We start from the raw sequence: 23,233 nt of genomic DNA on the forward strand, positions 1-23,233 counted from the left end.
GTCACAAGTTTTCCAAAAAAATGATTCCTGGATATAACTTACTGATCATGACATGAATTTATTTTCTCAAGTAGCCTACTGTACTTAAGTACCATGTTGAAATACTTGTGCTATACTCGTGTATGTCAATTTGATGTTGCTTTACATTTCCACTCGGCTTCATTTGAAAGGGAAAAACTGCACTTTCTAATCCACTACAAACCACAGAGATATGTTAAAATGTCAGATGATATAGTGCCCCTCGCTGGACAAAGAGGTGTGTAGTGACTTTTATATTTAAAGGTACAGTTCCTTGGACATGGAGAAGCCTGTGCAGCCGCAATGATGGAGCACTTTTGAACCATTTTCTTCTGGAATAATTTCACCGCTGGGTGTCATCCTTCTCCCGTGCCGTCGAGGGAGCTTGCTGATTGGCTCTCACCGCGGCGTCACTCCCTACGTACCTCGGTGACGCCCCGCACTTTTCCCACCATGCAGCGGGTGATGTCCGAGGAAAGATGGCGGAAGGAGGAGCGGCTGATCTGGATACCCAGAGAGGAGAGGTCGCGGCACTGTTAAAAACACAGCTCAGAAAGGGAGACACTTGGTAAGACTCGAGCTGAAATCTTTTCGAGGACGCCGCGTGGCCGCCGGCCGGCTCCGGCGAGGCTGTCAACGCCACGGAGGATAAGAAAGCCGACGGGACGGGCCGTGTTGACAGTGAAGCCGCCGAGCGAGCTAACGGGAGCTCGGCGGCTTCATGTGTGTCGGCTCGGCAGGCTAGAGGTGGCTAAGCTCAGCTGTTAGTCAAGAGCGACAGACCCCGGGTATCTTCTAAATGTTTGTATCCTACTCGTTACGTCCGCCGCTTCCAAATTACCACGTCGAGGTTTTTTTATTTTTATTTTTTTTTTTTTACCTCGTGTCATGATCTCGGCGAGGCGTCATGTCGTTTTGTCTGATCAGGCTAGTTAGCAGGCTAACAGCTAACTGATTAGCCTTCTCTGTCCGAAGTGGGTTTTTTTTTTTCCCCCCTCAGTCAGCGGGTTCGTCCGGCGACTTCAGCAGGGCGGAGTCGTGAAAAGAACCACCTGTCAAAATCACGGAGCCAGCTGGCCGGGGCTTGCGGCAACCTGAACTCGACTCGGCGTCAAGGAAGCTACTGTTACAACTATCAGACTCGCATTCACCTCCCGAAGTCAGATTTGTGGAGAGTTTATACGTCAAAGCTTGTTGCAAAAAAACAAAACACACAACCCCCCCCCTCCCCCCCTCCCTGCCTACACACCTCCTCGAGGTTACTGATCAGCGGTGTCACACCTCGCTTTAACCGAGCTTGTCTTCTCTGCAGGTACCTAGTGGACAGTCACTGGTTCAAACAGTGGAAGAAGTATGTGGGATATGATAGCTGGGACAAATACCAGATGGGGGACCAGAATGTCTACCCGGGACCTGTTGACAACTCTGGTCTTCTCAGAGGTAAGACAAGTAAAGCTTTACCTCCTTAGGCTTTAAAGTCACCGTTGTACGTGTAGTGTAAAACTCTCCGTAGGACAGCTTCATCTTTCTGGAAGAAGCAACAAAGAGTTCAGGGAAAAGGGCACAACAACAACATTGTCTCCTGGCTCTATAGAGCAGCCTTTTTTTTTTTTTGGGGGGGGGGGGGGTTCATAGAAAGCTCTCCAGCATACCTGTTTCTGTGTGTGTGTTTTCTGTCAGGTGTCGCAGGGTCGCTGGTGTTAAGTGTTGACGTTTCTGTCCCCCTTCCCCGTTTCTCATTTGCTTCCTGGCCTCCAGATGGGGATGTGCTGGCCATCAAGGAGCACCTCATTGATGAGCTTGATTACATCCTGGTACCCACGGACGGCTGGAATAAGCTCGTCAGCTGGTACGCGCTGTCGGAGGGTCAAGAGCCAATCGCTCGCAAGGTAAGGGTTCGGTCATTCGTCGAAGAAGAATGAATGGATAGGAGATGGTTGGCTGTGACGCAGCGGGGATGGTTGTGATTCGTAGCTATGGTGTGCAGTATGGCTTGTGTTGGGCTAAACGGGAGCAAATGGCTTTATAAAGGCGACTTCAGATGAGAGGTGCAGCATCACTTCAAGTAGAAACTTGAGGTTTGGATCAATGTTGCCCAACACTGAATAGTGAAAGACACAAAAACACATCTAAAGACTACAGTTCTGGTAACTGATATGACTGCTACTCATATTTTTGAGTGAATAATAGCATTAAAGACGCGGGTGCAATATTAAGTTTTGAACTGACTAATTAATGCCTGTGTTCAACCATTTGAAATGCTTTCATTGAATGATTGACTTGATTTACAAATATATATAGGTTATTCGAGTCTGGATATAAATGAAGACAATCCTGAAATGTTGGACATTTAGCTTTCATTTAAAGGAAGTAACAACGAAGGGGCTTTTCATTCCTTTCGCTCAGATTTTCGTTCATTTGTAGTGGAGTTATTTGTTTTAAGGTTAATAAATACAGTTCTTGCCGAGTGAACAAAACAGAATGACTGTACGTGTAGTTACAGGTAGTGGAACACTTCATGATGGCAGCTACAACTTAACGGGACCTAAAGTATCGGATCCCGTCTTAAAATCTCGCCAGTCATGGCATCATGGCTGCTGCCTCCTCTTCCCCCTCCGTCTCTATCATCCTCTCTCTCTCTCTCTCTCTCTCTCTCTCTCTCTCTCTCTCTCTCTCTCTCTCTCTCTCTCTCTCGTTCTTTCTCCCCCTCTCTTCATCGACCCTCCCCTTTTTGCCATGTATGTCATGGGACGTATCGGGTGGCTGCGGGGTTTCTATTTTCAGGCAACGTACTGGATGACTGAAAAGCTACATGGAGCGATCTGCGAGACACAACATGCAGGAGGTTCATTATTAGCTTTTCCTTTTTTTTCCCCCCCAGCTCTTTGTTTCGTTTTTGTCATTCTGGGGTGTTTATGTGTGTAGGTGGGGCACAAGCGATGAAAAGGATTTATGAGGGTTTGTGGGTTTGGCACTGTGGTTCCTTCTGCTGTCCTCTCGTGGTTTGATTGTCAACAGCGGCAGAGTGCTCCTGCGTCCTTGTTTCTTGAAGTGGAGGAATGCCGGCTGAGGTCACTGAGAGAATCAGCGTGAAAGCTTTTGAGTGGAGTGCGAGAGGCATAACCAGTATGGGAGGACGTGGGCTGGGTGGGGTAAATGGTTTTGGCTTGGCTCTGATTTGAGAAATTCTGTCGAGTTTGGCGATGAGTTGGGCTTTTGCCCTAAGCTGCCAAACACATGGGTGTTGTACTGACGGGTTGGATTGGCCCACCGGGAGATCGGGGTTTAGGTAAGGGAGGGGTAGGGGAGAATCTAAAGCCCTGTGTGCATGACTGTTGCAGTTCTCAGGGACATTTGTGAATGTGTGTGTGTGTGTGTGTGTGTGTGTGTGTGTGTGTGTGTTGGAGGGGCTCAGCGGTGAAATAAATAGGCTGGGACCCCTCAGCTGTTTCCACGAGGTGCTGCTAATTTAGGCACTTCACTCTGACTCTGCTCCTATCAGGAGCCGATGAGTGGCAAACAGGGCAGCGGACTTCACTTTGTTATGTTAGACACAGCCGCTCGTACAAACTGCAGTTTACCAGTTTAGTTTCATTATTACAGCAGCTTAGATAAGAATGAGATAAGAGTGGAATCTGAATGGCTGGTACTATTGCAAGCTCACTTCTTCCCCTGTCAGATTGTCTGCTTGGTTGACTTGCACAGCTTGCTGTCAAAAGCTGTCGTGACAAACAGGAGCTACGTTTTTATTAACTGTAGCGATACAAGTAATGGAGGGTGGCAGCAGAGATTTCTCTTTCGGTTAGACCACACTACATCCTGTTTTCTGCTTTAATGGGTGCCCGTTGTTACAAAGAGTTTTCAAGCAGGCAGCGGTTCTCGTCCAGACGTGACACAGATAATAAAACAAGTTTTGAAAATGTCTTTGAATTTTCCTGCGACTTGTAAAGCCAGTGTCACTCATTAGTTTCGCTTAGTAAAACCTAATGGACCTATAGTGTATAAGAATCATGGCTTCATCATTGATTGACATGAGCAGTTACTAATACTCCCGTGTGTGTTTTTTATTTGCGTGTCTTTGTTTGCAGGTGGTGGAACAGGGTATGTTTGTGAAGCACTGCAAGGTGGAGGTGTACCTGACGGAGCTGAAGCTCTGTGAAGACAGCAACATGGACAATGTGATCACCAGACGCTTCAGTAAAGCCGACACGATAGGTAGGTACAAGTCTCTCTGGAGCTACTGCTGCTAACGTTGAAGTGACATGTCTGGAGCTGTCGCGATCATTACATTTTAGTTGTCTTGAATTGTCTTTGTTGATTTAATTGCCTTTAATTGCGAGCAACAATTTAATAGGCTTTTTCTGTATGTATAATGCCCTTATTACTAAGTCTGTTCATAGTTTCATAACACATTCACCCTATGAAGAAGTTGGATTGATTGGCTGTGGTGTTTGGCTTTGCAATTAAATCCATGAGGGGAATGTCAATTGATTTTCATTCAAATCCGGTCGAGTAGACGCCTCAAGATAAGCTGTTGGTGATGCTTTTTCTCCTCTCACATTAAACCACAGCAGAGGAAGGAGTCGCATTGACATTCATAGAACAAATCACAGTATTATGTTAGTTTTTTTTCCTGAGTAATTCAAGGAAAACTGTTACGTTTATGCTGAAATATACAGCTAAATCACTTATTTTGTTGCAATTGTACGTCCATGAAATTAAAGTATTTCTTAGTATTTTGTCATAGCGTCAATGATATTGTTATCGCAGAAATACCCCAAAACATTGTAATATTGTTTTAGGGCCATATCGCCGACTCTTGGTTCAAAGCTGACTTGAGCTCAGTCAGATTTCACATTTTCAAATCTCGGCATTTCCATTTATTTTCATTAACCCAGTTTTATAATTGTAGCCTGTAAATGTGGTGAGTCATCATGAAAATATTAACCAAACATTTCATCATCTCGTTTATGAAGCACAGAGAATGTGTGCAGTACATCGAAACATACCTTTACACCTTAATTCAGACAGAGACAAACGAATGCTTGACCCATTTTCACGAGCTGATAATTATACACTCTGCTCGTACTCTTCTTCGGTAATTGTAATGTCTGAATAAACATGTACAACCTGTTGATGATGAACGATCTTTCTTGCCTCTACTTGTTGTTTCCTAATGGACTTAATGAATGCACAAGTTTTAATGGATCTAAAAAATCCAGGCACTCTGCTCAGGCCCTTGTTTGATCATAAAACCCTCTTTTCATGATGTCTTCATCCTGCCTCCATGTCCGTTCATGCCCCCAAAATGATGCAGTATGTTTTCATTCAAAGCAAACATGAAAATGGGTGAAGTCAGTGCTTGGTTCCTTCTTTTGTGGGTGGGACGACGGTTGTGATTGGGCTGTCACTTGACATTTTGTGAGTGCAGCGAGTGTAAGTGTGTTGAACAGTGTTTTATGCTTTTGATGACTATGTTGCTGCAGACATGATCGAGAAAGAAATGAGGAAGCTGTTCAGCATCCCTGATGAGAAGGAGACCAGACTATGGAACAGGTACATGAGCAACACCTTCGAGCCTCTCAACAAGCCTGACAGCACCATCCAGGACGCCGGCCTCTACCAAGGACAGGTAAGAACACTTGTGGTCTATATCTATACTTCTCACAATGCTTTCAACACCCTCGAAGGCTTCTGTCTTTTCCCAGAAGTGTCCAAACTATTTGAGAAAATTGACACAGGGTTGTCCAAATATGGCTTACTCTGTGGACAGCTGTTCCTGAGCTCAGTGAAATATGCTCTAGTTTTAAATGATCTCTGTCAGACACCTTTTCCTTATTCGTATTCCCAGTGAGCGAAGTCACATCAAAGCGGTCTTTTCTTTACTTTGTTTGAGTCTTCGTCCAACAGGATATCAGGAGCAGCAGAGAACACAAAAATAAATCACAGTACCATGTTCAAGCGATCAAAAACTGACTTTAAAATCAATTGATCGACTCAATTCTTTACGATATATATAATGAAATCATTCAGGGGCCAGAAGGTTGTTCTGTAACAAGTTTCCCACTATTTCCCATGTTTCTCTTTAAACAAACACAAGTATTGGAGGCAGCAGGCCTCAGATCATTCATCAGCAACTGTTCCACAACATTCGCTTCGAATCTTGTGGAACTACTTCATGATTGAGAGATCAGTGACTGGTTGTGTACGAGGTGCGATCGGACAGTTCCAAGACTGTTCCTGTTGTGCATGAACAGATCGCAGCGACGTGAGGTGCACAGATGAGGGGGAAGCAATAACTCTCCTGAGTAAGTATTCCAAGTTACGTCACTTGATTATCATAACCTGAGTTTCGTGTGCTATCTTGTCCATATTTGCCATTTAACCACGGTCCTGAAATTTGAGCAGAGTAAACATCAAAGTTTTTGTCAAATTTTTGTTCACGAGTTCACGGTGCACAACACCGCGAATGTCGAAGAAAACCCACCTCTTTATGTTCCCGACCCGATGCACCTTCTTTGGTCTTGGACAGTGACGTTCTGCTCCTCTCGAAGTGTGAATGTCATTGCTTCCTCGCGTCGATGGTCACCGTTTCCAATTTCGTGAGTTTAACACAAAATTAGATGTGTGCTTTCTGCTCGGGTTTCAGGTCCTTGGTTAAATCACAAATGTGCACGTACCAGTGGTCACGAAAAAAAAAAAAGGTGTGCAACTCAGGCGCTGATGTTGATGCAAGTGATGCGACTTAGAATACTCACTCAGGAAATGTATCATTTCCCCCTGCTCCGTGCACATCGCTGTGCAGTGCGTTTACAAGAAAAAACACACCTGTTCCTGCGTATTAATTATTAAAAAGGAGTTCTACTCCTGTTCAGAACAGTCTGGATGTGATGTCAAAACATCTTTTTTTTTTTTTTTTTTTTTTTTTTTTAGTTTGGGAATTTCTGAGTACAGTCTGATGTTTCGGTCAAATCTGCCTAACCCAGTGAAGTTTATTTCCAAAAATAGGCCTCGAAGTTCATCCAACTCTGTATTATGTATGACGGAGTCCCGTTTTTCTCCCCGCTGTCCACCGCAGGTTCTCGTAATAGAGCAGAAGAGCGAGGACGGCTCGTGGCCCCGAGGCTCCACGGCACCCAAGTGAGTGAGCGGCACGTCGCCTGGCTTCTGTTCCTCTGTTGACTCTTAAGGAGGCCACACTATGTTCAAACACTACTGCTCATTCGCTAAGAACATGGCACACAAGCGGTGTAATATTATTGCTGTTGACGCGTACATAGCCAGTTTAAAGGAAGAAAAAAAAAAAGATAAGTAATATGAATTTCTTTAAAGTTTTCCTGCTATGTCACGACAGCATCACATCATCTTCAAAAGCTTCCTCTCACTATGACCACGCCTCAAGTCTGCCCTCTTTTTGCTCGACCTTGTGTGGCTCTGACATATCACTCTTATATATTTTACTTCATCTCAGTTTAATTTGATTGACGCTCACGACACCTTTTTCTGGGACGGCTCCTTATTTTCTCCTCTAACTCATGATCTATTCTTTATCTTTTGAAGGTCATCTGGTGCTTCCAATCTCTCTGCTTTGCCAAAGATCTCGCCTTCATCTCTCACAAACAATCATAACAGCAGCTTCAACAGCAGGAAGTAAGGCATAGTTGTGGATTGAATTGCTGAGGGGGTTGGAAGGGGGTCTTTGGATGCCAACAGCCAGAGATGGAGCCTGAGGTGTAGCTCGGCACAGACCGTCATTTTTAACTTGCCGGGAATTTCAGGTGGAATCGGCGAATTAAGAAGACTAAAATATACTTAGCAGAATATTTCAGCTCTGTATGAGCTCCATTTACACTCATTCCACAGTTGGATCATACTTTAATGAAGCAGTTTACATCCTACCACTGTGTTTTGCCATGGTCAATCTCTGGCTGTTATTTTGGTGTTAAAGCTGTTTTCTGATGCTGCAGTTTCAGCTGCAAGAGGGGGAAGGGAAGGGAAGGGAAAGGGGCTTACACGGGATTGATCTCTTGGAATTTCCTTCAGTGACAGAAGTGCTCTCTAAAAATGGCCCTCTGGAGCCCCTGGATGCCTCAGTCAGCATTTTAATTATGTTGGCTACTTGTTCCCATCTGATTTTGAATCTGACCGATCTATAGCGCTGGCTAGCTACTGTAGGGCTGCATGATTATTGATAATGTAATGATTTTTTTTTTTAACTTCATAATCCGCCACAAGGTCTTTCACATTTTCTTTTATGCAGCAATGAATTACAGCAGAGGAATTGTAGAATATCAGCCATGTGCTGGGAGTGCAGCTACAAGCCTCAGACAGACCAAATCTTTGCACCTGTTTATCTGATTACCATCAGAATAAATCAAAATATGAAACTTGAATCAACTAAATTGCTCACTTATTCTCATTAGTAAGGTTTTTTTCTTGGTCTGATCCAAGTTTCTACTTTGCCCTACTATTTTTATGTTCTTCTGATTTTATTTTATGAAGATACATTTCTTTGTTGACTGCATTGAGACTGAATTAAGTTCTGTAAGAAAAGTTTCAGCCCCCTAATTTATCTTACTGACACAGTCGGGATGCCCTCACAGAGAACTCCCGGACTTTTTGGCATAAACTTAAAAGTAACTTTTCCTGGAAGGCTACACAACACCATCTGGCAAGGTACAATCTTGGTGTATTAATTGGTAACATGAACTTGTAGATCGCTATATATCTGCTTTTCAGCTTATGAAAGACAAAAGAAGGACCGTCGTGATTAATGATATAAACGTTCGCTCAGTGTTTTGATGAGCTTGAGATTTAATAAATCTGTTACTCAGATTGGACTTCCTGAATCCTTTTCGGTATTCCTTTTTAACACAATTATGTGATCAGTCTCAATGTGGCCTTAATCTTGTTGTGTTTGTCAAAAAAAAAAAAAAACAATTGGCAAAATATCCACAGTGTGATCAGGGTGTTGCTACAAGCCGAAGACCGACTTGGCACAAAATCATCTGTTGTACATTTGTTCGTTTACAACCAACATACCTCCAAACGAGAGTTTGTCATAACGCCGTTTAGGGTTGAACCGTGTACGAAACACTTAAGACTTGTAATTTAATTGCGATGCAGGACATCATGGCGTTTGGCCGACCAATGGCGTAACTTTATCCCTTCAAGTCCAGCGAGAACAGGAAATAATCGAGTATAATACATTTTGAAATGCTTTTTATTTCTGCTTTGCTCATAACTGATGGAGAAAAAGCTGAGGATCGGACAGCCCACATCTCCATCCTCATTTTATGAATCATTCTGGTGTCTTAACCAGCATCCTTGTGTGCAATGAGCGTGGATGAACCATGTCAGGACTTTTCAGAAGTATCAGAATAAATGAATACATTACTTTTAACTAATCAGAAATAAAATCACAGTATGTGCTCAACCATGCAGCTCCGGTGCTAGCCTGCAGTTTTAAAATCATTTCTGGTGTTTTTAAAAAAAAAAAAATTTTTAACCGTCTTATCCAAAATACAAATCTTAGTAACATGATCAAAAATCAGCTCTGTGTGTTCTGTGAACATTTCACTGTAATATTTGTTGCTAACTGGCACCCAGGGGCTCCGCCAGCCTTGTGCCAGAGAGCACTGCTCAGCTGTGGGCGGAGCTTTCTCTCTCTGCTGTCCAGTGGACTCACTGTCCCCTCCTTCTGCCTTATCCGTGTGATTTACTGCATGCTGGAGTGTGTCTATATATATATATATCAGTTATATATGTGTGTGTGTGTGTGTGTGTGTGTGTGTGTGTGTGTGTGTGTGTGTGCGTGCGTGTGTGCGTGTGTCTTAGATGTAGACACTGTGTGTTGCTTTTCTTTACACTGGTGGGATGCAGAAGTAACAGCACCGAGCTTGGCCACCCAAAAAAAAAAATCAATGCTGATAAAGAAGGGAGGTGTTGAGGTGAACTCAGCATATTCTTCCTACACTCGGTAGCTGTACAATGAAAGCCATTATTTTCGCATACATTAGACTTCTGGCTTGTACTTATAATATAGTTTCGAACAGCTCTGCATCATATTTATTGATAGCAGTGGCGTCCTTTTCTGCACGGAGTGGGTAACTTGAGGAAATTGGATCTTCACTCCCAGCAGTTCTCTTGTCCCGGATTCACTCTAGTGCCAGCGCTGTCGTTCCCTATGAATTATGCATAGGCCCTCCCTTTTTTTTTTTCTTCATATATATATTTATATATATGTATACATATGAAGTGTTTCTGCGTTACATAACTCGTCTTTTTGATTTGGGGGTTTTGGCCCGGTCGCTTTACCCTCAGCAGCAATGCTCGGTAAGTTGAGCAGTTGAGTGTCACAGTCTGAAGAGGTGGCGTTCCCTGATTCTGGCAAGCACTTTCTCTCTCTCTCTTCTCCCCCTCTCTCTCCCCCCCCCCTCTCTTTCCCTCTCTTCTCCCCCTCTCTCTCTCCCTCTTCTCTCCCTCTTTCCCCCTCTCTCTCTCCCTCTTCTCTCCCTCTCTCTCCCTCTCTTCTCCCCCTCTTCTCCCCTCTCTCTTTCTCCCTTTCTCTCTCCCTCTCTTCTCCCCCTCTCTCTTTCTCTCTCCCTCTTCTCTCCCTCTCTCTCCCTCTCTTCTCCCCCTCTCACCCTCTTCTCCCCCTTCTCTCCGTGCCTCTTGGTCTCTTTACCTCTCCTCTCCCCTGAGCTCATTGTGATGCACACATTCTGCAGTGTAAGTGACCTTCAGAATACATTTCATCTGGTCCTGGCCCGACTTACACATGAATCCATCTGTGATGAGACCAGCCCTTCCCTTGGTTTTAGTTTATTTATTTAGACCCTCCCCCTTTTTTTTCTTTTCTTTTTTTTCTTTTTTTAAAGCTGTCATGCAGGCTTCCATGGAATATTAAAGAGGGAGTGTCAAAGTCAGATTTACTTCGCAGGGGTGCTAGGAGTGTCATAGGGTGCGTTTTAACAGCAAGAGAGGGGAAAATGAGGGCGCAAATTTGTGTGTTAGTGTGTCGAGTTGAGGGGGAACTCGGTGGAATGTGTGCGCTGGGGCAAGAACAGCAGCTAAATGTTGTGTCGGCATTAATGTGTTAATGTGTGTTAGAGAGATACTAAGAGAGAGTTGGGCCTGTGAATACTGCAGCCTCAGCTGGATGCAGTGGATCATCTGCTCCCTCCATCCTCATCTCATTTCTCTTCTGTCATCACCCCCCCCCCCCCACCACCACCACTGGTACTGTCGGCCCCTCCCCCCTATTCTCTCCTCTGCCTCTCCCTCCCTCTTTCTCTCTCGGTGCACCTCTAGCTTCGATAGCAGTAGTCTTGAGCATCCTTGCTGCTGCTGCTGCTATAAATATCTGCTGGTAGCCGTAGAGCAGCAGAGAGCAGCAGGCAGGCCGGAGGGAGGAGCAGAGGACAGGACAGGACAGGGGGAAGGAATCCGAGGCGGAGAGGATAACAAGATGATGGGCCGTCGAGTCCGAAAGAGAAGAAGGGGACAGAAGAGGAGAGGGGAGCTGCTTAGTTAGCTCGAGGAAACATATGAGTATTTATGAATTGCACGGTTTGCTGGAAGTCACATTCAGGCCTAAACTTCATCTGGACTCTATTCAAGCTGCTACTGGAGCTGCACTGGGTTGAGCTGAGTCAACAGTGGAGACTGGAGCTGGACTTTTCCTTACTGGCCTCTGAAAACTCTGCATGTGCCGGACCGGAACTGAACCCCATCCAGGCTGCTGTTTGTTGAGTTTTTTCGTGGACATGTGGGCCGGGGCGGGGCTGAGATGTCATGCTCCTGTGTTGCTGGTGGTGCCTGAGGCCTGAGGCGGTGGAGCTGGAAAGCAGGAGGGTGGACCACCGTGTGCTGAACTGCGAGGCCACTGCCTCCACCGCCATCACAGCGGTTTCCCTCGACCAGTGGGAGCCAGAAACGAGCACCACTGACCTGCCGGCCTCCCAGAGGTCTGCTGTTTGCTGCATTTGGGGAGGACTAACTTAAAGCTCTTACTGATTCTCCAGCAAGCCAGAGTCTTTTTTTTTTTTGTCTTTTTTTTTAGGGGGGGATAGATTGTAGTTTGGTCTTTAGTTGAAAAGATAATAGTGAAAACTGAAGCTGTGTGTTTGTCTTTTCAGTGTTCAGTTAAATGTATTAAGAGCTTTACATACTGATCTAGCAATGTTTATATGTGCAATGGTGGTCATGTCCTTGCTTGTAGCAGTTTGACAAACAGCTCTTCAACCCTGTATAACCCATCTAGTTGTGTATTTCTCTATGTTTGTGGTACAGTGTGAAGAATTCGAGCTACAGTCTACCGTCCTACCACCCCTACAGCAACAGCTATGACTACTCAGACCAGAGCAGGCAGAGTGAGCGCTCAGGCCTCTGTGGACTCTCCAACCTGGGCAACACCTGCTTCATGAACTCTGCTGTGCAGGTAAGACCGCAGCGTCCCTTCAGGGGGCTCCTCACAGTGTGGGAAAGGATAGAAAGTTGTGCTAATTCTTTAGAAGTGCTGCAGAGATGTAGATGACCACTTCTTGTACTAATAGACCCAGTTGTAGATGTGTTTTGTCCTGGAGAGACGAATCTACCGAGACAACAATGCTACACTGGAAAAAGACAGCTAATTGTAAAGATACATGCCAAGGTGTAATGAAACTATTCCAATGGCCTGTGCTGGCCCAACATCATACTAAGCCATTTTATACTGGCCACCAATCTTTATATCTACATATTATGACATTTATTTCTTTAAAACTGACAACATGGAAGTCTAAACTGCAGATCTTGTGAGGACACTGAATCCCGCTGACTTTTGTTCCCTCCTGCGTTTGCACCCTCAGTGTTTAAGCAATATCCCTCCATTGACGGAGTACTTCCTCAAAGACAAGTACACAGACGAGCTGAACGAGGACAACCCGCTGGGCATGAAGGGGGAGATTGCCAGAGCCTACTCCGAGCTTATCAAGCAGCTGTGGTCGGGCAAATACAGCTACGTCACCCCGAGGCCTTTCAAGGTGGTCACCTGGAAAATCCTGAGCATTTTTGTACCTTAACGTTGGTTGTAATTAAAGGGTTATTGTTACTAAGAGTAACTGATGCTGTAGATGACACAGGCCAAACCAACCTGACTTCATAGCAGAGAGTCGTGTACGAAGGAAGCACCATGTTTTAAACTCCTGATGTTTTAAACAAAACGGAGCTGTTTTATTGCAGTCCTGATGCGTGTTTCATCAATAACATCTAGCATGAGTATGTGAAGATTGCATTACACTACACAAGAACATGCGTGGTTATGTTACTTTTTTTTTTAAACTTTTTTTTTAATATAGAAGAAAACTGATTTAATTCTGTCTAATATTGCGGGGAACACCGCAGAGCTTTTCCTTTCTTCCTCTTGTTTTTGCTCCTCTGCATGTGTAAATTTTTTTTCCAACATGTGTACATGTTTCCATCATCCAGACCCAGGTGGGCCGTTTTGCCCCCCAGTTCTCGGGCTACCAGCAGCAGGACTCCCACGAGCTCCTGGCCTTCCTCCTGGATGGCCTCCACGAGGACTTGAACCGCATCAGGAAGAAGCCCTACATCCAGCTCAAGGACGCTAATGGACGGCCTGACAAGGTAAGACCAGCGGATACATAACTGCGCCTCACTCCTGACAAAACACATGACTAAATATATAATCGTATAATCTTATGAGTCATGTTTATAGCTCTCTGTTAAAATGGCCAGTTGTTATTATGCTCTTTGTTGCAGGTCGTGGCAGAGGAGGCGTGGGAGAACCACATAAAGAGGAACGACTCCATCATTGTGGACATCTTCCACGGCCTTTTCAAGTCCACATTGGTGTGTCCTGTGTGCGCCAAGGTGTCCGTGACCTTTGATCCTTTCTGCTACTTGACCCTGCCACTGCCCATGAAGAAGGAGCGGACATTGGAGGTTTATCTAGTCAGACTGGACCCTATGGCCAAACCCACACAGGTGACACGCTAAACCCTGTCATCACATATAATGACTTCACGTGAAGACAGTAAGCAGTAATCCTGCGTTTCTTTTTTTAGTACAAGCTGACCGTGCCGAAAGTGGGCTACATCTCTGACCTGTGTACCTCCCTCTCCAGCCTGTCTGGGGTGCCTGCTGAGAAGGTATAAACATCACAGTCAGCTCTGCTCTGTGCAGTAATCCGGCCTCTTATTAGCCATTACACTATAATGCTGACGTCTCCAAGGACAGTAAAGCCTTAAATAGCCTTTTAACTGTCTCTGCACACCGAGTTTACAGCCGCTGAAATGTAGCATCGTTTTCCTTCAGATCACAGGATGACGGCGATCACTGCATCCTGATAACACTCAATGGTCATTTTCAAACAAAGTGCACTTAGATAAGTACAAAAAGTTGAGTAAATAGCCTCAGGGATAGACTGGCATCCAAGTTTAATTAGCCACGAGCTGTCTTTTTATTTCTTTGTCACCATCTCGAATCCTCCAGATGATTGTAACCGACATCTACAACCACCGCTTCCACCGGATCTTCGCCACCAACGAAAACCTCAGCAGCATTATGGAGAGAGACGATATCTATGTGTGAGTTTCAAACTTGACTGACAGACAAACTGAAAGATAACGCACTCAGTGCTAATGTAGCCAAGCTGCTCTCATGTTGCGGCTTAAGTAGGTTTTTAGTCTTTGTTCACGATATAAGTGAGAGTTTTTGAATGTATGCTCCTCGACTTTACTACTCACCGTATTAGCATCAGAGATTTAGAGCCACCGATTTGAAGCACTTTATTTGCCACCGACATCCCAGCTTCCCACCACCGCTGCGTTACGCCGTGTTACAGCTCGTCCAGCGTGATTGTAACGGCTCCACCGCTCTTCTCTCTGTAGCTTCGAGGTGGCGGTGAACAGAGTGGAGGACACGGACCACGTCGTGATCCCAGTGCACTTGAGGGAAAAGTACAAACAGTCGGGATACAACCACACCAGCACGCCGCTGTTCGGACAGCCGTTCCTCATCGCCGTACCCAGAACGCTCAGCGAAGACAAACTCTACAACATGCTGCTCCTGCGCCTCTGGTAGGCTCATTTAGTCAGCGCTGTTGGTTTTAACGACGGCTTATAAATTTGTCGGATCCATGAGACACTTTCGCAGGCAGTTAAAAAAAAATATTCAAAAGAACTAAAAGAGAAAATGGTCCAGTCAATTTTTTAAGAGTCTTCGGCAACATTTGCTGTAAATACAAATGGGTTGTGTGTTTGCAGCCGGTTTGTGCGATCTTCTGTAGAGGAAGACGAGGAGGACTGTGAAGAGACGCAGCCGCCCAAACAACACACTGTAAATGGTAACGCCACCAATGGCCTGCTGGAGGAGGGATCGCCGAGTGAGTGCACCAACACGCTGAATAAACCCTTCGCTTGTGAAGTTTTAAAAATGTGCCACATGTATCCTTTAGACGGACACTAAGAGCTCATCTGTCCTCCTTCAGGTGAGATGGAGACGGACGAGCAGGATGACGAGTCCAGCCAGGACCAGGAGCTGCCCTCCGAGAACGACAACAGCCAGTCAGAGGACTCCGTGGGCGGAGACAACGAACTGGAAAACGGCGTGGTCGGTCCTCAGAACTCCACCAAAGGCCTGCAGACAGCCGGGCACAGCAGAAAGAGACTTTTTACATTCCAGTTCAATAACATGGGCAAGACGGACTTCTCCCTCATCAAGGAGGACACCAGGCAGATCCGCTTTGACGAAGGACACCTCCGACTCAGTGGTAGGAAGCGGGCTAATTGTGGATTCAACTGTTGTTGTCTTTGATTTTGTTCAAGCATTATTGAAAGCAGGTTTTCGAATCATTTCAAATTTTTCAATTTCTCATCTATTTTCTTCGCACTAGATTAATTCGGCTCATTTAATCACAGCGCTGAACAATAAAGGAATCATTTTGTTGATGTGGCACGCGGACGAAAATAGTGACCAAGACAGGTCGATTAAATGATGATTTATGAAGGTTAACTCTAAGACGATTTGTTTATTTACATTCTGCTCTCCTTTCCACAGACCGCTCTTATCTCTCCTTGGACTGGGAACCAGAGGTCAAGAAGAAGTACTTTGACGAGACTGTTGTCGAGGTAGAACTGAAGTTCAGCATTTTAATATTGTCCAATACGGATACGTCGTTTTGTAGTACCAGTGTTGTAGAGTAGCTGTTTCACTTTTTAACAAGCAAACAGACCAGTAGAGGACAAAAGCCATCATGTTATGAAACAGGGCGATATGACCCAGGCAGGAGCAGCAAACAAGAGGAAGACCTTTGGTTTCTGCAAATTATGTGTTAAAGTAAAGTGTAAATATTCGCTCTCAATCCTTGTGCCAAACCTGTCTTGTAAAAATGACGGTGGCCGTCAAACGGGGGGGTTGTGACCCAAAAGGGGGTCGCAGGGCCTTTTGAGTGGGTCACAGATGTGTGCATGAAAAAGTTAAGGGGGGGAAAAAAAGTCAGTTTTTTTTCAGTCGACAGAACTTCTGCTGCTGTGCCTTTATTTTGAAGGATGAGTTTTCTGTGACGCATTGTGCAGCAGTAGCTGTTTTCTGCCATCGTAGACATGAAAATAACTAATGTCATCACATCAGTAATCAGCTCTCATTTGAAGAGCTACCTTTTTATTTCATACAAGATGAGGCTGCCTTTTATTTCATATTTCATACACTTAGATTCCTGAAATTTAAAAAAATTTCCCCTCGGGGATTAATAAAGTAAATACCTACCTACCTACCTAAACTTGAGCCGGTTTAAACTTGTTAGAAAAGCACATGCCTGTAATTCACTGGTTTTCTAATCCTATTTGCACTTTAGTTTATTTATTTTTCACAACATGTCGGCATTGCCTGTCATTTTCTTTATTAGGCCTTGTGTTAGTAGAAAGTTATTGCGAGGGCACAGTACTTCAAAATGTAATATTCTCTTTTGCGACAGAGATTTAATCCATGTCCAATTAGACACAGCAGCGTTTTGTCTAACAACTGTATGCGTGTGACTGAGAGCAGGACTTTGACAAGCACGAGAGCATGGAGTACAAACCTCAGAAGAAGGCGTTCTTCAAGCTGAAAGACTGCATCGAACTGTTCACCACGAAGGAGAAACTGGGAGCAGAGGACCCCTGGTGAGAAACACTTGTCAAACTATCAAAATAAAAAAAAAATAATAAAAAAAAACAGATGGGGACACCAGCTGCTGAGATGAGAATGGTGCTGCGTTTGGGGCCCACTCGTATCTCCTAACGTGCGTGTGTGTGTGTGTCTCTGTTGTCTCCCAGGTACTGTCCAAACTGTAAGCAGCACCAACAGGCCACCAAGAAGCTGGACCTGTGGTCTCTGCCTCCGGTGCTGGTGGTCCATCTCAAACGCTTCTCCTACAGTCGCTACATGAGGGACAAACTGGACTCGCTTGTTGACTTCCCGCTCAGGTACGCGCGCATGCGCACACGCACACGCACACACACACACACACACACACACACACACACACACACACACACACACACACACACACACACACACCTATCGAGAAAAAGCAATTCATCACAGGAGCAGGGTGCTGCGTTTAAAGCAGTGTCTATCGTTTTTTTGTTTTTTTTTCTGCTACACATCATCCACAGAGTGTGCAGACTCACAATAGACACCCTCAGCTGGGTTTGTTGGTTTTCATGCGTGATGATATTTCAGACGCGTGGTGTCTGTCTGCTCTGTTATTGCTCAGTAGCAGTGTTCCCCCCCTCCCCCCTTGAATCCGACATAGCGCACAGCAGAGCAGTGAAACAGGACAGAATTTAGCGCGACATTCGTGTTTATTTACTTCAATACACTGTGAATTGTAAGGGATTCAAGTATTCGTTAAAGGTCCCATATTTTACACTTTTCCAGTGTTTTTATTTACAGCCTTGATCTCCAGAAGATATTTTTTTTTGTGGTTTTGAAAGCCAAAAGCCATCACAATATAGTTTTACATCTCCCCTCTTAAGCTTCTCTCTGGAGCTCCTTTGTGTCTGTGTCTTTAAGGCACGATGATATCAATGACTCTCTCTTCTGATTGGCTGAGTGACACATGCTCCGGCCAACCACGGGTTTTCTTCTGTCATGTAGTTTGCTAGTTGTTCGACATAACCGTTTGGATGCGTGTTGTTTCCCGCCTTCGTCAGCTGACATCTCGCTCAACTTGTTCTGGTGTTTTTCCTTTCAGAGATCTGGACATGTCCGAATTCCTGATCAACCCCAACGCTGGGCCGTGTCGCTACGACCTCATTGCTGTGTCCAACCACTACGGAGGGATGGGTGGAGGCCACTGTAAGACTCAAATGCAATACATACCACACAACCATGAATTCCTTCTTTTAAATATTCTCCATGTTTCATCAGGATATACCTTCTTTTTTTTTTTCTGCTATTAAATTTTTAAAAACTAACAGCATGTATATTTGAACTGATAACCGACTTCTGTTAAAAGGGATTTTTGATTGAAAATAATTACATTCTCCATTTGTCAAAGCCATAAGCCATGTCACAGATTACGTTTCTATTAATTAATCAGTGAATTGTTTCTGCTCTGATTCTAATAACTTTGAATCCTCAGACACGGCTTACGCCAAGAACAAAGACGACGGAAAGTGGTACAACTTTGACGACAGCAGCGCGTCTCCTGCCAACGAAGATCAGATAGTGGTGAGCGTCCTCCTTTCTAACAGCCACAGGCAACAGCGCTGCTGCAATTTTCATCAAAGGAGGATAAACTGGACACAAACTAAAATGGTTGACTTCACCAGAGTAATCTGCTTCTGATGGTGGGACTAACTGGGATTAGAAACGATCCGTTTACTCAAAGATATCCAGCTGTGTTGAAATTTCCCAACACGCTCCAATGAAGTGCTGAGTGTTCTTTTTTTGTGGTTGGATGGGTGATTGAAGCCAGAGAGGTAACGTGGTACGGTGGGGTGGGGGTGGGGGTGGGAGGGGTGTTGAGAAGACCTCGGAGCCAAAATAATTTGAAGTGTTTTAAGACTACACTCAACTCAGAATTTCGTCAGTCGAATCGGATCTTCAAAAGTTTTTCTTCGGCTTAATAAAAAAAAAACAACCAACAAAGGCCAGATAGTTTCCTAAAATAGAGCGTATTAGTTGGGGACTATTATCGGGATGGATTTATACACATTTTGCGACCTTGTGACTATTTTTTGCAGCTGGATGCACCGACGTGGACGTTGATGGGAATCTTTAATACGATTTGGACAATTAAAAATATAGATTATTATCAGCAGACTTCACTTTCCCTGGATGGACAGAATGATAATTTGTATCTAAGAGATGCGAGTCCTTGGGGAGGTATTCATTAATGGATAGTACAGCATGCTGTTGTCGTACGACTCATTATCAAAGGGGAACAAAAAGTCATGTTAGATTTAATCGTGTTTAGAGACTAAAAGGGAATTCTACAGGAAAACTGTAATTGTTTGAATTTTACTGTTAATAATCTGTGAACTTGTTTCATGTCTCTCTCTCTCTCTCTGTAGTCCAAAGCAGGCTATGTGTTGTTCTATCAGCGCCAGGACACGGTGAAAGGGACCGGCTACTTCGCTCTCGACCGCGAGGAGGAGGAGGAAGAGGAGGAGGAGGAAGAAGAGGAGGAGGAAGAAGAAGCGGAGCGAGAGGAGGAGGACGGGGGCGAGGAGAGGCGGGAGAGAAAGGCCGTCTCGTCGGCTCAGGGAGCCTCGTCCTCCGCCGGCGCTGCTGCCGCCGCCGCCGCCGCTCAGAGCGACGAGGAGGACCCGAACGAGAACCGGTGCAGGAAGAACGACAACGAGCAGGAAGAGGAAGAGGAAGAGGAGGAGGAAGATGAAGAGGAGGAGGAGGAAGAGCAGCAGCAGCAGCAGCAACAACAGCAGCAGCAGCAGGCGACCAATCGAGACGTCACCATGAAAACCAACTGAGGTAAACAGGGGGACACGAATAAACGGGGAGAGAGAGAAAGAGAGAGAGAGAGAGTTGGATCTTTCCATCCAAAGCCATATGGACACACAGTGTGGCAGCGGGGGCCGCCGGCCCCCACCCAGCCGCTCGGACTCAGCCGCTCGGCAGGCAAGAGCCGCTGCCGTGGCGACGGCTGTTAGGTCAGGGAGCTGCCGGGGTACGCCACTCTAAGAAATCAGGGCCCTCCTCTGTGGTTGAATCACTGTGTGTGTGTGTGTGTGTGTGTGTGTGTGTGTGTGTGTGTGTGTGTGTGTGTGTGTGTGTGTGTGTGTGTGTGTGTGTGTGTGAGTGAGTGAGTGAGTGTGTCGCCACGTCCATTTGTTTAGAATTTGCTCGCCTGAAAGGAGTCACTGAACGACACCCGGGGAAGGTTTTGCTCCGGACCCCCCCCCCTCCGCGTTTTCGTTGTTTTTATATATATTTTTGGAGAGCAATGCATCGTCAGCATATCATTTTTAATATCATTTAGAATTTTGTAAATATTTTAAACACTGAATCATATTGAGTTTTCATGATGCGCTGAAACCTTTTTGAACTTGCACAATCAGCAACCATCCACCTGTTGTTTCTGTATTTTTTTTTTGTTTTTTTTTTACGTATTCATTGATGCCAGACAATACTGCAAGTGTGGTGTTTTTTTTGTGTGTGTTTTTTTTTGCTTTCGTCTCTCAGAGGAGTTTTTCTCACCCAAAAAGCTTCGGAAGCTGCCTTTTTTTTTTTTTTTTTTTTAGTAAGCCGGTGGGGAGACGCGTCTGCAATCGAGACTCGGCGTAGAGAAGGGACGCTCGTAGTTGCGCGGTTTTTCTAGTGTCAAACAGCCAAAACTGTCCTGGCGTTGTGCTGCTGCTGCTGCTGATGCTGCTGATGCTGCTGCTGTGACGTTTTCATTTTTGCTGGACAGATCGTCGGAGCGCTGACACGAGCCCCTTAGAGATTCAAGGTCCCGCTCGCTCCTGCCGTCTTCTCTTTTCATCCTCTTCGCTGAGAAATCCTATCGTTTCTTAAGCGAGGTGTTGGCCGGCAAACTTTGCAGAATAACCAAACCGAGTCAACTCTGCGACCCTTCTCTTCAACTCTCCCTCTTCTACTTTCGTAGGTGGTATTTAAAGCTTTACTGTGGCTTCCTCTTCCTCCTCTCCGCGGCACTGTGAGATTAGGAACATGGGTGATTTCGCCGACAATCAGATGCATCATCTCTTGTTTGAATCGCCTCGGCCTTAAACTCTTAATCTCAGCCCAGTTGCCTTCTTTTCTCTCTCTCTCTCTCCCCCCCCCCCCCCCCCCCCCCCCGTTTCTTTTGCACATCACCCCCTCTTTCTCTTGCATGCCCCCCCCCCCCCCGCCCTTCCCCTCCCTCATTACACTCGAATGTCCATATTATTTTGCTTGTTCTCTCACAGCCACATCATCTCAAGCAGTTTTAACCCACAAGAGGGCCAGAATGTACGCTGAATGGAATGAACACAGACCACATGTATGTGATTGATGCCTTTTGATTCATTTATTTCCTTTTTTTTTTTTTGTTTTTATTCCACGGCTCCCTTTCTTGGTTTGAATGTGAGGGGAGTGGGTTCTTCGCCTTCGACATTGGCTGTATGAATTGGTGTTTTTTTTTGTTTTTTTTTTGGTGTGTTTTTTTTGTTTCTTTTTGTTTTGTTGTTGCTGAAAGCGCCCCTCGCCGGCAGGGAGACGGGAGGGGGGGGGGACGTTTCGTCTGAGCTTTGAGTGAGTGGAGGGGAGACGAAGCTGAAAACCGCGGGGCGAGTCTGCCTAAAAGGCCTTTCAGCTTTTCGGGATCATGACACAGTGAAACTATTATCGAGGTCCGCAGGATGTCCCTTTCGTCGATGCGACTCAAACTATTCTCCACGGTGGAGTGTTTGGTTCTCTCCCCCGTTCTCTCCATTGTAAAACAGCATTTTACCCGTCGCCGCCTTTTCAGAGCGTCTCTGTGCTTCGACCGCAGCGGGCTTCGTCGGCTCGCCGCCGCCGCCGCCTTTTTGCTTTCCGGCAGACTCGCCCCGCCCCGGCTGAGTGATATGTGATTGCTACTTTAGGCTTATACAATACTGTACATAAGAGTTCACTCTGTGAGTGCACATTTGATAAAGTTTATTTATTTATATGTAAGCATTTAATAATAAACAGACGATATATTTAAAACCACGGCAAGACCTGAAATGTTCAGGAGGGGGGAGGGGGGGGAGGGATTTTGGGGGGGGGGGGGATGATGTGGCTCGAGTCCACGCGTACACACTAGTTTGCAAACATCTTGCCTGAGCTCTTGTCAGGGAGGGAATATTTTTAAGAATAAAAGAAAAGGATGATTCTGTTGTTTTGGGACTTTTTTGTAAACATAATCCAGACATCCTTGCATGATGACATATTGGGGGTTTCCAGGTTTGGCTGCACTTGAGTTCACTTGGGTTTACATTTGAAATGTGCATGTGTATTTTTACACAATCTTCAATAAAGTTGTGTAAAGCTTCCTGTGGGTCCCGCTCTGGTTTTCTTTCCTTCTGTCTTGCTGTGTTTACGTCTCGTTTTTTTTTTCTTTTCTTTTCTTTTCTTTTTTTTTTTCTTTCTGGACTCCCCATCACCGCCCCTGATGTTTTACCGTTTCATAAATAGTGAAAGATGCGCTTGAAATAAAGCTGCTGGAGTCACCTAATGAATGTACAGTTTAGCCGGGGCTGTTTAATCCGTGTTTGAGGGATATAATACAATAACCTGCGGCTCAGTTCTTAATTTATCACCACAAGCATGCACACATATTGCAGCATGAAGTAAACCAGCTACATTTCCCCAGCACTCCTGAGAACAAATGACAATATGCTTTCAACCCTCTGATTCTCCTACAAACTCCCCCCCACCACCACACACACACACACACTTCTTTTTTTTTGCGGGAATCTAAATGAGGTCTGCCTCCTTTTTATTCTCCACTCTTTATCCCAGCAGTATCTGTGAGGAGGAACACGGTGTTCTCTCCGGGTTCCGATGGGGTTCTCTGGCTGCTCACAGCTGGGAGGTTCCCCCCACAGCAGCGGTTCTTCCCTCTGACCAATAGGAAGGAGGTGAAGGAGGCCGCTGAGTGCCAGAGAGTGAGCACACACTCGTTTAAAAATAACAGAAACCAGATTTTTTTTTTTTTTGATTTGTGAAATTACTATAGACATTTTTATTTATTTAT

At 45.2% G+C, this 23,233-nt stretch overlaps 1 protein-coding gene across 5 annotated transcripts; it reads left to right on the forward strand.

Moving 5' to 3' along the window:
- Positions 1–484: 484 nt before the first annotated feature.
- On the forward strand, positions 485–21,314 carry LOC138202671 (ubiquitin carboxyl-terminal hydrolase 15-like). Of its 5 annotated transcripts, none has more exons than XM_069156916.1 (22): positions 485–586; positions 1,019–1,458; positions 1,777–1,907; positions 4,107–4,233; positions 5,505–5,650; positions 7,097–7,158; positions 7,579–7,668; positions 12,313–12,460; positions 12,870–13,043; positions 13,489–13,647; positions 13,783–14,007; positions 14,088–14,171; positions 14,515–14,609; positions 14,913–15,101; positions 15,288–15,406; positions 15,512–15,793; positions 16,081–16,151; positions 17,068–17,183; positions 17,337–17,486; positions 18,260–18,363; positions 18,650–18,738; positions 19,584–21,314. In XM_069156916.1, exons 1-22 carry the CDS (start codon positions 498–500, stop codon positions 19,998–20,000), a joined length of 3,507 nt encoding a protein of 1,168 aa, XP_069013017.1. In that variant the 5' UTR covers positions 485–497; the 3' UTR covers positions 20,001–21,314. The 5 variants fall into 5 exon arrangements, with proteins under 5 accessions (XP_069013017.1, XP_069013019.1, XP_069013018.1 ...); XM_069156918.1 differs by having other exon boundaries at positions 1,331–1,458; XM_069156917.1 differs by lacking the exon at positions 7,579–7,668.
- The last annotated feature ends 1,919 nt before the right edge of the window (positions 21,315–23,233 follow it).

This window comes from Embiotoca jacksoni, unplaced genomic scaffold, assembly GCF_022577435.1.
Source record: "Embiotoca jacksoni isolate LCO1_2020_lvr unplaced genomic scaffold, fEmbJac1.0.p SCAF_21, whole genome shotgun sequence".
Taxonomy (NCBI): domain Eukaryota; kingdom Metazoa; phylum Chordata; class Actinopteri; family Embiotocidae; genus Embiotoca; species Embiotoca jacksoni.